Source organism: Salmo salar, chromosome 05, assembly GCF_965601325.2.
Source record: "Salmo salar chromosome 05, fSalSal1, whole genome shotgun sequence".
NCBI lineage: Eukaryota > Metazoa > Chordata > Actinopteri > Salmoniformes > Salmonidae > Salmo > Salmo salar.
Window position 1 is genome coordinate 42,942,783 of NC_138295.1, and position 16,868 is coordinate 42,959,650.

The window sequence follows — 16,868 nt, forward strand, 5'->3', positions numbered from 1 at the left end:
ATTTGTGCTCTGACAAAACAAAAATGCAAAGCGTTACAAACCCAGCATGGCACATCACCCAAAGAACACCATACCTACTGTGAAGCATGGTGGTGGCAGTATCATGTTATGGGGATGTTTTCTGGGGCACTTATCAGGATAGAAGGGGTAATTAATTGAGCAATGTACAGAAAAGTCCTTGAGGAAAACCTGCTGCCCTCTGCAAGAAAGCTGAAACTGGGACGGAAGTTCACCTTTCAGCATGACAACGACCCGAAGCACAAAGCCAAAGCTACGGTGGAGTGGCTAAGGAATACAAAGGTAAATGTCCTTGAGTGGCCGATCAGAGCCCCGACCTAAATCCAATAGAACATTTGTGGCATGACTTGAAGATTGCTGTCCATCAACGCTCCCCAAGGAACTTGACATAGCAGGAACAGTTTTGTAAAGAAGAATGACCAAATATTGCCAAATCTACAGTAGGTGTGCAAAGTTGGTAGAGATCTAGTTCAACAGACTCTCAGCTGTAATTGGTGCCAAAGGTGCTTCCACCAAGTATTCACTTATCCAATTATGATATTTCTGTTTTGTAGTTTTTATATTTTTTCACAATAACAAAAAAAATCCCCAAAAGTGTGTAGTATAGTATGAGTAGATGAGTGGGGGGAAATCCTTATTTTAATGCCTGAAACTCTGAGGCACTGACACAATAAAATATGAAAAAGATTCAACGGGTGTAGACTTTCTATAGGCACTGTATGTGTTTTCTTATGATCAAATGCAGGATTATTTCTGATCCTGTAGAAATGTGCAGTATTGTGGTTAAAGTGAACTTGTGCCTAATCTTTTTACCTTATACTGTATTAATTATACAGTAGTAAACAATATTCTACATATCATGTTCTATTTCCATGATAAACAGAATCAAACACGGACACTCGGATTTATTAAACAATCTTCCTGGTGTGTGTGTGTTTACGCTTATTAATATCTTACCAATGTATTACAGGATGAGTATCAAAAAGTAATGTTCTCATCAGAATTACATTCCTAAATTGTGTTAAAAGCAAGTCAACTGCAAAATTAGTAATATGAACACAAGATTTAATATATACTTTGATTCCTTAATAATTGTTTGTTGTACAGCTGCATTTTCACATTTGAGACATACTCAAATCATCAGGTCGTTGATTAATAATATATAGTATCAGTCAAAAGTTTGGACACACCTACTCATTCCAGGGTTTGTGTTTATTTTTATTACTATTTTCTACATTGTAGAATAATAGTGAAGACATCAAAGCTATGAAATAACACATATGGAATCATGTAGTAACCAAAAAAGTGTTCAACAAATTATATTTTATATTTCAGATTCTTCATTGTAGCCACCCTTTGCCTTGATGATAGCTTTGCACACTCTTGGCATTCTCTCAACCAGCTTCATGAGGTAGTCACCTGAAATGCATTTCAATTAACAGGTGTGCCTTGTTAATTTGGAATTAGTTTCCTTTTTAATGTGTTTGAGCCAATCAGTTGCGTTGTGACATGGTAGGGGTGGTATACAGAAGATAGTCCTATTTGGTAAAAGAACAAGTCCATATTATGGCAAGAACAGCTAAAATAAGCAAAGAGAAATGACAGTCCATCATTACTTTAGGACATGAAGGTCAGTCAATTCAGAAAATGTCAAGAACTTTGAAAGTTTCTTCAAGTGCAGTCGCAAAAACCATCAAGCGCTATGATGAAACTGGCTCTCATGAGGACCACCACAGGAAAGGAAGACCCAGAGTTACCTCTACTGCAAAGGATACGTTCATTGGAGTTAACTGCAACTCAGATTGCAGCCCAAATAAATGCTTCACAGAGTTCAAGTAACAGACACATCTCAATATCAACTGTTCAGAGGAGACTGCGTAAATCAGGCCTTCATGGTCAAATTGCTACAAAGAAACCACTACTAAAGGACACCAATATGCAGAGGAGACTTGCTTGGGCCAAGAAAAATTAGCAATGGACATTAGACTGGTGCAAATCTGTCCTTTGGTCTGATGAATTTGAGATTTTTGGTTCCAACCGCCGTGTCTTTGTGAGACGCATGGAGGAGGTGTGAAGTGCTTTGCTGGTGACACTGTCAGTGATATATTTAGAATTCAAGGTATACTTAACCAGCATGGCAACCACAGCATTCTGCAGCGATACGCCATCCCAACTTGTTTGCGCTTTGTGGGACTATCATTTGTTTTTCAACAGGACAATCACCCAACATAGCTCCAGGCTATGTAAGGGCTAATAGACCAAGAAGTAGCAAGATGGAGTGCTGCATCAGAAGACCTAGCCATCACAATCACCTGACCTCAACCCAATTGAGGTGGTTTGGGATGTGTTGGACCGCAGTGTGAAGGAAAAGCAGCCAAAAAGTGCTCAGCATATGTGGGAACTCCTTCAAGACTGTTGGAAAAGCATTCCAGGTGAAGCTGGTTGAGAGAATGCCAAGAGTGTGCAAAGCTGTCATCAAGGCAAAAGGTGGCTACTTTGAAGAATCTCAAATATACAATATATTTTGATTTGTTGAACACTTTTTTGGTTACTACATGATTCCATATGTGTTATTTCATAGTTTTGATGTCTTCACTATTATTGTACAATGTAGAAAATAGTAAAATAAAGAAAAACCCTTGAATGAGTAGGTGTGTCCAATCTTTGGTTCTGTACATACATGTATGTTTTCCTTATGTTTTTCCAGCTTCTGTCAATTAAGACACATGCAATATATGATTCTAAGGCCACTACAAACACATTTAGATATAGTTTACACTCAATGGACAGAATGAGACTAGTTGAGGAGTTAGGTAATTGCTGTGAACTGGTAATACATGTAGCAGCCATAAACAGCAGAAGGGTCCAAATGTATGCAACAAAAATAACGCTTTGATTAGTGTGCTTTTGTTTACCAGTTCATTTGAAAACTTTAAATCTTAATTTAAATCAGTCATATTCTGTGCTTGGTGGAGCTGTAACCATATTACCTTCACATGTGTAGTGACAGTACTATTTGCTGGTGAAACACTTATGACTGTGGCATACAGTAGGTATATAGTAAGCTTTTCATTTCTTGACCATCTCACACCTCTGATGTATATTAAAGTAAACAGTATATCTAATGCATTTAAGCGCTGTTATGTTAGCTGTTCTTTATTGCGTATTATAATTTTAAAATGTTTATACTATCTCTACAAGGCTACACAAACAATCCCATTTAAATCTGATCAACCCTTTAACATTCAGAAGTGGATCACAGTCATTTAACCTGGCATTTTCTTCCTTGACGAAACAAAATCATACATTTTTTTCAAAACAAGTATTCAATTAAGGATTTAGTCACATCAAAACCTACACTTTCTAAGTGCAATGCATCTGTAGTAAATTGACACAGATGTCATCAGTTTCAACAAATATTCAATTACATCCCTGTTGACATTAAGGAAGCAAATCTAGATTAAATAAACTGGTATTCAAGAGTGCACATTATTTCCATAAAGTCAAGTAAAGCTCAGGAATATTGTCATCGCATGGCTAAAACCGTATTCTCTGCATAACAATAAAGACATATGTTGTGCAAAAAGAATTACACAGCCTTGATGCCATCTTGACATAAAATATGTTTCACATCAAGGCTGCGTTTACACAGGCAGCCCAATTCGGATCTTTTGCCGCTAATTTGCCTTTTGACCAATCAGATCTTTTTCACATAATTGGGTAAAAGATCCGAATTGGGCTGCCTGTATAAACAGCCTAAAAATCACATTGGCATTTTGTTTAAATTATGAAGTGTAGTGAGAAAAAATGGGAGTCGATGAGAGAGAAGAGGTGAGATGTGTGCTGTGTGTATACAATAGAGGGAAACACTGTTCACTACTACAGATCTGGGGGATATTCATTAGTGCACACCGTAGCAAAATGCTTTGCAACGGAAAACAAAACAAATCTTTCATTGGACAAAATCAGGTAGGTCCCTCCCTGTTTCGGCCCTTTTGCTTCTACTTCGTTCCTTGTAAATACACCCCTGAAAACATATGTTTTTGTTCAGGACTACACATTCTAACTATTAGCATCTGAGTGTTTTCTTTGCCAAAGAGTATGTAGTCCAGTGAGAATAGTGAGGTCACCCTGACAGTAAACAAATTTCTTCCAAACAAATGAATACTGTGAATCACAATAAATAAACTAGCATCCTAATGATGTGTATTTATCAACTACAGTGCTGGCCTATGATTTCTATATGATTTCTAAAATAGGATCAGAATAATACTTTGGATTGTACGCTGCTCCTGTATGCTTCCAAGTAAACAAATAAACAACAATAATAATATGTCCCAGTACCTTAACATTTTATTCTAAAAGTCATTAGCTAATAGCACTATTCAGACTGAAATATGAGTATTTGTTATAGTTGGTTAAGGACTATTTATTTCAGATGGCAAGATAAAAACATACATTTATGAATATAACTACTGTTCCCTGAAGGAGGGAATGAGGTATAACATACATATAAAATGTTATTTGTCACATTATTTGTCACATGCGCTGAATACAACAGGTGTAGACCTTACCGTGATGGTTTCTTACAAGTCCTTAACCAACAATGCAGTTAAGAAAATAGAGTTAAGAAAATATTTACTAAATAAACTAAAGTAAAAAATTAAAAACATACTATGGAGAGTCAATGACCAATCACACCTGAAGCAAACTAAAAACACCCAATGGGCCAATGAATACAGAGTCCATCCTCGGGAGCCCCGCCTTCCTAGCTATAACACCGGGACTTGCATTAATTTCCTCAAATCAGTACCACTACAGTGAGCCCAAACCCCCTTACATCACAGGGCCAAAATATGTTATACCTCGTTCCTTCCTTTAGGGAACATTAGTTATATTCATAACTGTACATTCCCTTTCAGTCGGTCACTCGGCATAACATACTGTGGGGACATACAATCATGCCAAAAGCCGGCTCAGAGGGTACCAAACTAGGAGGGCCACGGCAGCCCAAGCACACAGGTTCCACAGGCTCCAGAAAGGGGTTATAGAAGCTATCTTTTTCCCTAACACTTATCCGAGAGGCATGACCTGTCAGAGCCTCATGAGGCCTGAACTGTCAGAGCCCCATATAGATAAGCAGAACCTGCTGCAACTTGATTATGCGCACTGACACGCTGCCACTGCATAGACCCCACGGTTCCAAGAACAATACCTATTTACCTTACGAGCCTGAAATGTCATAACTTGTACAAGGCACTGCAAGTCCAAAAAAACAGAATACCTGTCGTGACTTGGTAAAGCGGACACGTGCACTGCATAGCATTGACCAGAGCCCAAGGCTCAAATCCACAGGGAATTGTGGTAACCCTAAAAAATAGATGTTTTATTGTCACATACTGTACACTGGATAGGTACAGTGAAATGTGTTGTTTTACAGGGTCGGGTATTCGACCCAGCTACCTTTTGGTTACTGGCCCAACGCTCTAACCACTACTGGCCCAATTTTACCTGCCGCTACCAGATAAATGCATACTGCGCACTGCCACCCATCAAGGCAGCCCAAGGCTCAAATCCACAGGAAAACTATGGTAACCCGGACAAAATGCTGCCTAACATCGACGACGGCGGGCCCAAGTCCATAGACCCTAATGGTTCCAAAAATCTCCCACAGAGACCCAAGGAGTCTGGAATGCCAGAACTCACACAAGGAGCCGCAAGTCCAAAACAACAGGGCATCTGCTGTGACTTGAAAATGAGCATTTGTGTGCCGCCTCATCAACGAACCACGGCAGTCCAAGGCTCAAACCCACAGGGAAACTGTAGCAACCCGGATAAATGCACAATCTGCGCTCTGTCTAACTCCCGGACGCAGCCATAAGAACACTATGAAATCACACTGGGAGCAGTTACGTCCAAGAGATAAAACCTCACAAAGGCCTGTGGGGAACCCCAACTCGCTGCAGCACAGATATCACCAATCATAATTCCCCTGAACAATGCCCAAGATACTGCCACACCCATAGCGGAGTGAGGACGCACACCGCTAGGCAACCCTTGTCTTTTGCTGTACATGCCAATTAGATAGCCTCCACAATCCAATGAGAAAGACGATGCTTAGAAAGCAACCTACCCGAAGCTGGACTAGCGAAACAGACAAAAAACTGGTCACAAACATGGATATCCTTGATCCTATCCATATACTGTATGTGCGTAAAGCACGCACCAGACACAGGCCATGCAACTTCCTTTGTTCAATGGAAGCAAACGGAGGAGGTGAGACAGGGAACAGCTGAAAAGCTAGAGACCTGTAGGAATTAGGGTTAACCGTTAGGAGCAAAAGATGTATTGGGACGTAACACCACCTTGCAGGCGCAAACTCCAAACAGGAAGGGTGTACTGATAGCGTGTGGAGATTGCCCCAACGTACTTTGCCGCCAAGGCCATGAGGAGGACAGTCTTGTAGGAAAGGACCTTCAGGTCCACAGACTCCAATGGTTCAAAAGGAGGCTCACACAATGTGTCCAGGACCAAATCCAGGTCCTAGGTCGGTGCCATATACTTAGACACTGGTCTGAGCCGACGCACGCCTTTCAGGAACCGCACCACCAGAGGATGAGACCCCGGGGTAGAGCCATCAATCCCTACATGACACCGCTAAGATGGCTGCCACAAACTTATAGTGTAGAAACAGAAATGCCCTTCGCATAAAGCTCTTGCAAGAACATCAAAATGTCCACCAAAGAGCTCTGAAAAGGAGAAAATACTTTAATCTTACACCAACTCGCAAACTCGCACAACTTATACGTTAGAGGAAGCTCGCACCGACTGTATAGTCATAATCAAGTTCGAGGGTATAAACCCCTAGCCTTCAATTTCAGCCTTTCAGGGGCCAACCCCACATATTCCATATCAACAGTTATGTATGCCAAACACTCCCGTGCGCCTGGGACAACAGATCCCGACAATACGGAACTGTCCACAGGTCCCCGTCCAACAGGTGGATGATGGGAACCAGGGTTGTTTGGCCCCCAGAATCAACAACAGACCCTCCTGACAGACCCTTTCAAGGTGGCCTGAATGAGGTCCACCGGAGGAAAAGCATAAAGCCAAACCTGAGGCCACTGATGTGCCAAAGAATTCATTCCCCAGATCCTTTATTGAGAAGAACAAGTAACAATGCGTGTTTTCTCACAATGTGTAAAGATCTACGTCGGCCTTGCCGAACCGATCCCATATCTGGGCAACCACCGAAGGGTGAAGTTTCCACTCCATTGAGAGAGGACCCACCGTGGAAAGTAGATCCACACACACGTTGAGAGATCCGGAAGGTATGTCACCCTGAGCAACAGGAAATGCGCATTGCTCTCTATGAGCAGATAGCGAGCCAGGTTCAATAGAGAGACTGTTGTCAGAACTTACGAACACATGCTGGTCCTCCAATATCGGAAGAAAGCGCCTCAGTGCCAGCAAAACAGCCAGTAGCTCCAGGTTATTGATATGCAGCGCCCTTAGCGCTGTCGACCAAATCCCACTTTCCGAGAAGCCCACACACAGCGCTTGCCATCCCAGTGAGGATGCGTCTGTCGTGATCACCCTGCAGGACACTACCCAGCCAATGGGAACCCTCTGCAACAACAGTTGCAGGGTTCTCAAAGGAGTTAACACCCTCAGGCACGATGGGGATATCTTGAGCAACTGATGGCAATGGCGAGATGCATCCAGACGCGTAGCTATGTGAACCAATCGCGGTGAAGCATCGACTCTAGTAGCCGCCGAAGCGTGAGTATTTTGAACTTGCACACCTTAAGGTGCTTGTCCAAACCACACAAGTCCAGGATTGGATGCAGCATTCCATTGCTCTTAGGAACTTGGGAATACCGGCTATACCAACCGCTCTGTACTTCTAACACAAGAACCACCCGAATGGACCACTTCCAAAGAAGTGAGGAAATGTCCTCTCTCAAAACAGGCGCTAGGACACACCCACGGTGACACCTCACATCTCACATGCCGGCCACTGGGCGGAGCACACGGCCAACCTCCCATACATTGTCATCTGCAGGGGCGGAGCACCACCTTGAGAACTTTATTTTGTCATGACCTCTCACAGCCACCACTCCCGACAACCTTGTGTCTGACTCAGGGAAGAGACTGATTTATGCTCACATATGGGTGATACCATACTTTTGATACCCTTGGACACCATAGACCCTTGGGTAGAAGCATTGCACTCATTACTGCAAGTTGCTCTGGATAAGAGTGTCATCCAAATTACCAAAATGCAAATGCACAATGTCATCATTGACAGACAAAAAAAGTGCCCTTGTTTGTCATACTCAGTGGTACATGACATCGAGGCCCTGCATATGAAAAAGATCGGGGTCCAGATATCATAACCGAGTCTCCTAGTCATAGAGTTGGACGGGCGTTCACATGCTTTTTCCCAGCAGGAAAGCACTTCTACTTCCTGCTTTTGCTTCTTCTAGGAACGGGACTCTATAGCTGAGCCAAACACTCCTTCGGCGAAATTGGCTTGCCCAAAACTCATTCCCCCCGCTCCGGTAGGTTATTTATGACAAACTAGCATGCAAGCCGTGCTCTATTCGGGAGCAAAGGACAAGGATTAGCATCTCTGTTAACCTCCGAGGCCAGGTGGCTAACTAGCATTCCATACTAGCATGCAAGCGAAACGTGCCCCCTCTTAAACAGTTCCACATTTCATGCAACTTGGCTGAATGTGAGTTATTTCAAGTCAAAAAGCGTAGAGTCAAGTAACACTTTATCGCAGTCATTACAGGTGGTAAAACTTTCCCCAACATGAGCTACCTCCGTTGCGAAGGAGAGCCATACCGCCGGCCGCGGCTCTGCAGCCCAACGTGACATCCATGGTAGAAACATGAAACTGCCTGAGCTAGCTCATCCACCTCCTCCGAAAACCCCCCAGAACCAGTCAGAGACACCACATCCTTTCCAGAATGCGGTTGCCCTTCAGGGAAGAAGAGAACCCAGCCAACTAGCCCATAGCTTGGCTGGGTTGCCCATCAGAGAATTGAATCCCAGTCCCCTGCATGACGGAGGGGAACAATTCCAACCACAAAACAGCCCCTCTCTCCAAGGCTCCGGCAGCCCTGAGGCCGCCGTAATTGTTTTAATTTTTTTTTATAAAGGGACTTCTCCAGTAACCCCAATCTTCCTAAGAAGTCAACATACAATACAGTCTAAATTCAGCCGGTGACACCGGTCACACGAACTAGTCCGTGCCAAGGCAGCCTGAGTGTATGTTTCCACCCCAGGCAAACAGGACAGCACTTGTGAGTATCTTTCAATTTCATTGTGAAATCATATGCCCTAGGCCATAGTCAGAGGTTCAAATCCAGCTGGTTAGCCTTTTTGACCATCTTACTCAAGCAAGGAAGCACTGGCTACACAAGCACCGCAGAGGTAGTCGGCTTTTTGCAAACACAAACCCTACTCAAGCAACGAAGCATTAGCTACACAAGCAAAGCAGAAGGTAATTAGCTTTTAGCTAACACAAAAACCGATACCAAGACCCAAATCTCGCAACATCTTGGGGGACGAGTACAGAGCCGAATCCAGTAATCTTTGTGTGCTTGTAAATCAAGTGACAAGTTCTCCTTCAGGTGAGCTGAAGAGCGGAGAATTGAGGAAATGAATGCGAGCCCCAGAGTTATGGCTAGGAAAGTCGGGGCTTCTGATGGTGGACATTGCATTCATTGGCCCGTTGGGCGTGTTTTTAGTTTTCTTCAGGTGACTCCGCATAGTATGTTATACTGAGTGACCAACTGAAAGGGAACCTTGAGTTACTCAAAGGCAGTTTCTGGCTCTAATTCCATAGTATAGTATATACAGTTTAAGTCGGAAGTTTACATACACTTAGGTTGGAGTCATTAAAACTTGTTTTTCAACCACTCAACAAATTTCTTGTTAACAAACTATGGTTTTGGCAAGTCAGTTAGGACATCTACTTTGTGCATGACACAACACATTTTTCCAAAAATGGTTTACATACAGACTATTTCACTTATAATTAACTGTATCACAATTACAGTGGGTCAGAAGTTTACATACACTAAGTTGACTGTGCCTTTAAACACCTTGGAAAATTCCAGAAAATGATGTCATGGCTTTAGAAGCTTCTGATAGGCTACTTGGCATCATTTGAGTCAATTGGAGGTGTACCTGTGGATGTATTTAATGGCCTACCTTCAAACTCAGTGGCTCTTTGCTTGACATCATGGGAAAATCAAAAGAAATCAGCCAAGACCTCAGAAAAAAAATGTTGACCTCCAAAAGCCTGGTTCATCCTAGGGAGCAATTTCCAAACGCCTGAAGGTACCACATTAATCTGTACAAACAATAGTACGCAAGTATAAATACCATGGGACCATGCAGCTGTCATATCGCTCAGGAAGGAGACGCATTCTGTCTCCTAGAGATGAACGTACTTTGGTGCGAGAATTGCAAATCAATCCTAGACCTTGTGAAGATACTGGAGGAAACAGCTACAAAAGTATATATATCCACAGTAAAACGAGTCCTATATCGACATAACCTGAAAGGCCACTCAGCAAGGAAGAAGCCAATGCTCCAAAACTGCCATAAAAAATCCAGGCTACGGTTTGCAACTGCACATGGGGACAAAGATTGTACTTTTTGGAGAAATGTCCTCTCGTCTGATAAAACAAAAATAGAACTGTTTGGCCATAATGACCATTGTTATGTTTGGAGGAAAAAGGGGTATGCTTGCAAGCCGAAGAACACCATCCCAACCGTGAAGCACGGGGGTGGCAGCATCATGTTGTGGGGTGCTTTGCTGCAAGATGGACTGGTGAAGCAACATCTCAAGACATCAGTCAGGAAGTTAAAGCTTGGTCGCAAATGGGTCTTCCAAATGGACAATGACCCCAAGCATACTTCCAAAGTTGTGGCAAAATGGCTTAAGGACAACAAAGTCAAGGTATTGGAGTGGCAATCACAAAGCCCTGACCTCAATCCCATAGAAAATGTGTGGGCAGAACTGAAAAAGTATGTGCGAGCAAGGAGGCCTACAAACCTGACTCAGTTACACCAGCTCTGTCAGGAGGAATGGGCTAACATTCACCCAACTTATTGTGGGAAGCTTGTGGAAGGCTACCCAAAACTTTTGACCCAAGTAAAACAATTTAAAGGCAATGCTACCAAATACTAATTTAGTGTATGTAAACTTCTGACCCACTGGGAATGTGATGAAAGAAATAAAAGCTGAAATAAATAATTCTCTCTACTATTATTCTGACATTTCACATTCTTAAAATAAAGTGGTGATCCTAACTGACCTAAAACAGGGAATTTTTACTAGGATTAAATGTCAGGGAATTGTGAAAAACTGAGTTTAAATGTATTTGGCTAAGGTGTATGTAAACTTCCGACTTCAACTCTATAGAACAGTGGAGGCTGCTGAGGGGAGGTCGGCTCATAATAATGGCTGGAATGGAGTACATGGAACGTTATAAAACACATGGAAACCACATGTTTGATACCATTCCATTTATTCCGTTCCATCCATTAGTATGAGCCGTACTCCCCTCAGCAGCCCCCACTGATATAGAAGAGTTAGAGATCGGACTGACAATAAATTAGAATACACAAATATTACCCGTTATTTGCTGTTGGTCGATTTACACTGTGGTGTAGTTGATTGTTGTTGGGGTTAAAGTTGATCGTTGTAAAATGCAGTCTGTGAGCAGTGTTTTCAAAAAGTGCACTTGTAGATGGAGGCCTGGGCTTGCACTGTCTGTTGATAATTGAAGTAGTACTGTAGCTGTGCTGTTAGCCACATTATGCAAGCGTTTAAGATCAATACATCTGGATATAAGGTGCCAGTGCTTAGCTAACCACAACTTGTCTATATCAATGAATAAATCACAGTCTTGCTGGTACGACCCCACCGTTTTAAAGCCATGTCAAGGTCTAGTTGGTTCCAGACAGCCAGTCTCAGTCTGGTATAGTTCAGTTTTGGCATGGCCTGGTTGGTTTACCTCCGTAGTATTGCAATATATCCGTTTGTCACGGTTGGGTGTGGCCAGTCTTTCCCCCTCCCCCATCCCATCGTGTCCTCTCTCTTTCTCTCTCTCTCTCTTTCACCACTTGTGCTGACTGTGCACTGATCTCCTCTTCTCCTCCAGAGACACACCCTCCTCCTGGCTGACCCGACAGTCCTTTATGTCCTCCATCTCCACCTCATCATCCTTCCCTTTCTCTGGGGGGCTCTGAGCCACAGCAGGGTCCTCCTCTTCCTCCTCCTTCATTACCTCAGCCGTACGCACCACAGAGAACTCCATCTGACTGTCCGGGCTGGCTTTGACTATGGTAACACTCCCCACCTCCAGCTTGTCCTCGAAAGGGCCTCCACTGGTGGGGGAGATCTTGACGGAGGTTGAGGTGGGGGAGACTTTCATGGAAGCCGTGGTGGGGGAGACTTTCATGGGGTCCACAGTGGGGCAGACTTTCACAGGAACAGCAGTGGGAGAAACTTTGTCCGCCCTGACAGTAGCAAGGCTCTCAACCTTGTCCTCTGGCCCTTTCGTGGTGGGTGAGGTTTCGTCCACCTTGACAAAAGTAGTAGTATTCTTTAGAATGCTACGGGGTAGAGTGGTGGGGGACACCATTAAGGGGGTAGGGGCAGGAGAGAGATTTAAGGGAGTAGGGGCAGGGGAGACATTTAACGGGCTAGAGGAAGGAAACACATTTCTGGACGACAGGCCAGGGGAGACTTGTATGGGGGAAGGGGTAGGAGAAACATTTAAGGGAGTAGGGGAGGGGGACACTTTTCTGGAGGACAGGTCAGGGGAGACATTCAAGAGGTTAGAGGTTGGAGAGGCTTGTACAGGGGTAGGGGTAAGAGAGACATTTAAGGCGCTAAGACTACGGTTATTATAGGAGCCGTGGGTAAGGGGTAATATCTCAGGGGTCATGGGGGTGACTTGTACTGGGGTGGTGGTGGGGGAATCTTGCATTGGGGGTGTTAGAGGGGAGACGCCTCCTGGACTCGCGTTAGTGGGGTACATTTTAACAGGAGCCATATCAGTGTCGTCAGGTGCACCAGAGTCCAGGCTGGGCTGGGACGACAGGATCTTCACAGGGCTGGAGGTCTGCACTGGAGCAGTCTTCACTGGAGCAGTGAAGAGGGGTTCCTCTTCTACCATGGGCTGGCTCAGTGGCACTTTGGCCCCAACTGGATCACTACCTCTGCGTGGTGAGAACAGAACCAGACTCTTCTTCCGCTTGGCCGCGATGGGAACCACACCATTGGTGCTGTCCGTTTTGACGTCTTTGAACATGCTCCGCAGGTTGTACCCCTCCTTCCTCTGGGGGTCCTCCTCATCCCCCTTCTCACTATCCAGGGCCTCCGATTGGCTTAACTGGTCGCCAGACCCCTGATCCTTTTTGTCCATGTGGGTGACTCGGAACCTGTAGGTATACAGACTTCTATTAGTTAAGTACATCACTACGATGAGGACATAACATAGCATAACTGTACACATGTAAAGTACTTAAACACAAACACAAAGGCCTCTGAATCCTCATAATCCTAAATCCTAAACCCCCTAGAGTCGTATGAGCACAATAAAAACAAAAACATCAAAATCTGTCAGTTTAAGCTAGAGATATTCAGCATCTGCAGTGGAAGGTGGCAGAGCAGTGTTTGTCAGACCAGGACACATCCCGGAAATCGGTCTTTTCGTCGAACATCTCGAACATCTCATTCCAAAATCATGGGCATTAATATGGAGTTGGTCCCCCCTTTGTTGCTATAACAGCCTCCACTCTTCTGGGAAGGCTTTACACGAGACGTAGTAACATTGCTGCAGGGACTTGCTTCCATTCAGCCACAAGAGCATTAGTGAGGTCGGGCACTGATGTTGGGCGATTAGGCCTGGCTTGCAGTCGAGGTTCCAATTAATCCCAAAGGTGTTTGATGGGGTTGAGGTCAGGGCTCTGTGCAGACTAGTCAAGTTCTTCCACACCAATCTTGACAAACCATTTTGTTTTGGACCTTGCTTTGTACACAGGGGCATTGTCATGCTGAAACAGGAAAGGGCCTTCCCCAAACTGTTGCCACAAAGTTGGAAGCACAGAATCATCTAGAATGTCATTGTATGCTGTAGAGTTAAGATTTACCTTCACTGGAACAAAGCCCCAGACCATTATTCCTCCTCCACCAAACTTTACAAATTTTACGGCGAGCTCTACACCACTCCAGCCGACGCTTGGCATTGCACATGGTGATCTTAGGCTTTTGTTCGGCTGCTAGGCCATGGAAACCAATTTCCTGAAGCTCCCGATGAACAGTTCTTGTGCTGACATTGCTTCCAGAGCAGTAAAATTACTTTAAAGTACTACTTAAGTCGTTTTTGGGGGGGTATCTGTACTTTACTATTTATATTTTTGACAACTTTTACTTCACTACATTCCTAAGGAAATAATGTACTTTTTACTCCATATATTTTCCCTGACACCCAAAAGTACTAGTTACAATTTGAATGCTTAGCACGACAGGAAAATGGTCCAATTCACGCACTTATCAAGAGAACATCCCTGGCATCTCTACTGCCGCTGATCTGATGGACTCACTAAACACAAATTATTTGTTTGTAAATTACAGTGCATTCAGAAAGTATTCAGACCCCTTCCCCTTTTCCATATTTTGTTAAGTTACAGCATTATTCTTAAATTGATTAAATACATGTTTTTCCTCATGAATGTACACACGATACCTCATAATGACAAAGCAAAAGGTTTTTTAGAAATGTATTAACATTTTTTGCAAATGTATTAACATTTTTAAACAGAAATACCTTATTTACAAAAGACCCGTTGCTATGAGACTCGAAATTGAGCTTAGGTGCATCCTGTTTTCATTGATCCTCCTTGAGATGTTTTTACAACTTGATTGGAGTCCACCTGTGGTAAATTCAATTGATTGGACATGATTTGGAAAGGCACACACCTGTCTATACATGGTCCCACAGTTGACAGTGTATGTTAGAGCAAAAACCAAGCAATGAGGTCAAAGGAATTGTCCGTAGAGCTCCGAAACAGGATTGTTTTGAGGCACAGATCTGGGGAAGGGTACCAAATGATGTCTGCAGCATTGAAGGTCCCCAAGAACAGAGTGGCCTACATCATTCATAAATGGAAGAAGTTTGGAACCACCAAGACTTTTCCTAGAGCTGGCCGCCCGGCCAAACTAAGTAATCGGGGGAGAAGGGCCTTGGTCAGGGAGGTGACCAACAACCTGATGGTCACGCTAACAGAACTCTAGAGTTCCTCTGTGGAGATGGGAAAACCTTCCAGAACGACAACCATCTCTACACCACTCCACCAATCAGACATTTATGGTAGTATGGTCAGATGAAAACCACTCCTCATTAAAAGGCACATGACAGCCCACTTGGAATTTGCCAAAAGGCACCTAAAGGACTCTCAGACCATGAGAAACAAGTTTCTCTGGTTTGATGAAACCAAGATTGAACTATTTGGCCTGAATGCCAAGCATCACGTCTGGAGGAAACCTGGCACCATCCCTACGGTGAAGCATGGTGGTGACAGCATCATGCTGTGGGGACGATCCTGTTCCTTCAGGATCAAGGGAAAGATGAACAGAGCAAAGTACTGAGAGATCCTTGGTGAAAACCTGCTCCAGAGCACTCAGGACCTCAGACTGGGGCAAAGGTTCACCTTCCAACAGGACAACAACCCGTGCACACAGCCAAGACAACGCAGGAGTGGCTTCGGGACAAGTCTCTAAAAGCCCTTGAGTGGCCAGAGTGTGGCCCAGCCAGAGCCCGGACTTGAACCCGATCAAACATCTCTATAGAGACCTGAAAATAGCTGTGCAGCGACACTTCCCATCCAACCTGACAGAGCTTGAGAGGATCTGCAGAGAAGAATGGGAGAAACTCCCCAAATACAGGTGTGCCAAGCTTGTAGCATCATACCCAAGAAGACTTGAGGCTGTAATTGTTGTCAAAGGTGCTTCAACAAAGTACTAAGTAAAGGGTCTGAATACTTATGTACATTTCATATTTCAGTTTTTAGTTTTTTTAATGCATTTGCAAAAACTTCGAAAACTGTTTTTGCTTTGTCATTATGGGGTATTGTGTGTAGATTGATGAGGGAAAAAACGATTTAATCAATTTTAGAATGAGGCTGTAACATAACAAAATGTGGAAAAAGTCAAAGGGTCTGAATACTTTCCGAATGCACTGAGTGCTGGAGTATGACCCTGGCTATCTGTAAGAATTTTTCTTAATGGTGCCGTCTGGTTTGCTTAATATAAGGAATTTGAAATGAGTTATACTTTTACTTTTGATACTTAAGTATATTATAGCAATTACATTTACATTTGATACTTAAATATATTTAAAACAAAATACTTTTAGACTTTTACTCAAGTAGTATTTTACTGGATGACTTTCACTTTTACCTGAGTCATTTTCTATTTAGGTAGATTTACTTTTACACAAGTATGACAATTGGATACTTTTCCCACCACTGTTTAAGAGGCCGTTTGGAACTCGGTAGTGAGTATTGCAACCGAGGACAGACGATTTTTACATGCTATGCGCAATAGCACTTGGTGGTCCCGTTCTGTGAGCTTGTGTTGCCTACCACTTTGGGGCTGAGCCGTTGTTGCTCCTAGACGTTTGCACTTCACAATAACAGCACTTACAGTTGACCGGGGCAGCTTTAGCAGGGCAGAAATTTGATGAACTGACTTGTTTGAAAGGTGGCATCCTATGACGGTGCCATGTTGAAAGTCAGTGAGCTCTTCTTTAAGATCA

The 16,868-nt window shown here is 43.5% G+C and overlaps 1 protein-coding gene across 3 annotated transcripts in view; it reads right to left on the reverse strand.

Moving 5' to 3' along the window:
- LOC106604951 (uncharacterized) overlaps window positions 1-16,868 on the reverse strand; it is a 30,908-nt gene that overhangs the window by 3,205 nt on the left and 10,835 nt on the right. For 2 of the 3 annotated variants that reach the window (XM_014200113.3, XM_014200116.3), the window contains one exon: window positions 1,067-13,491. In XM_014200113.3, coding sequence (XP_014055588.1) covers window positions 12,162-13,491 — 1,330 coding nt within the window. In that variant the 3' untranslated portion in view covers window positions 1,067-12,161. Of the gene's footprint in view, window positions 1-1,066; window positions 13,492-16,868 lie in introns of those variants that run through there. The other variant, XR_014392329.1, reaches the window with a different exon arrangement.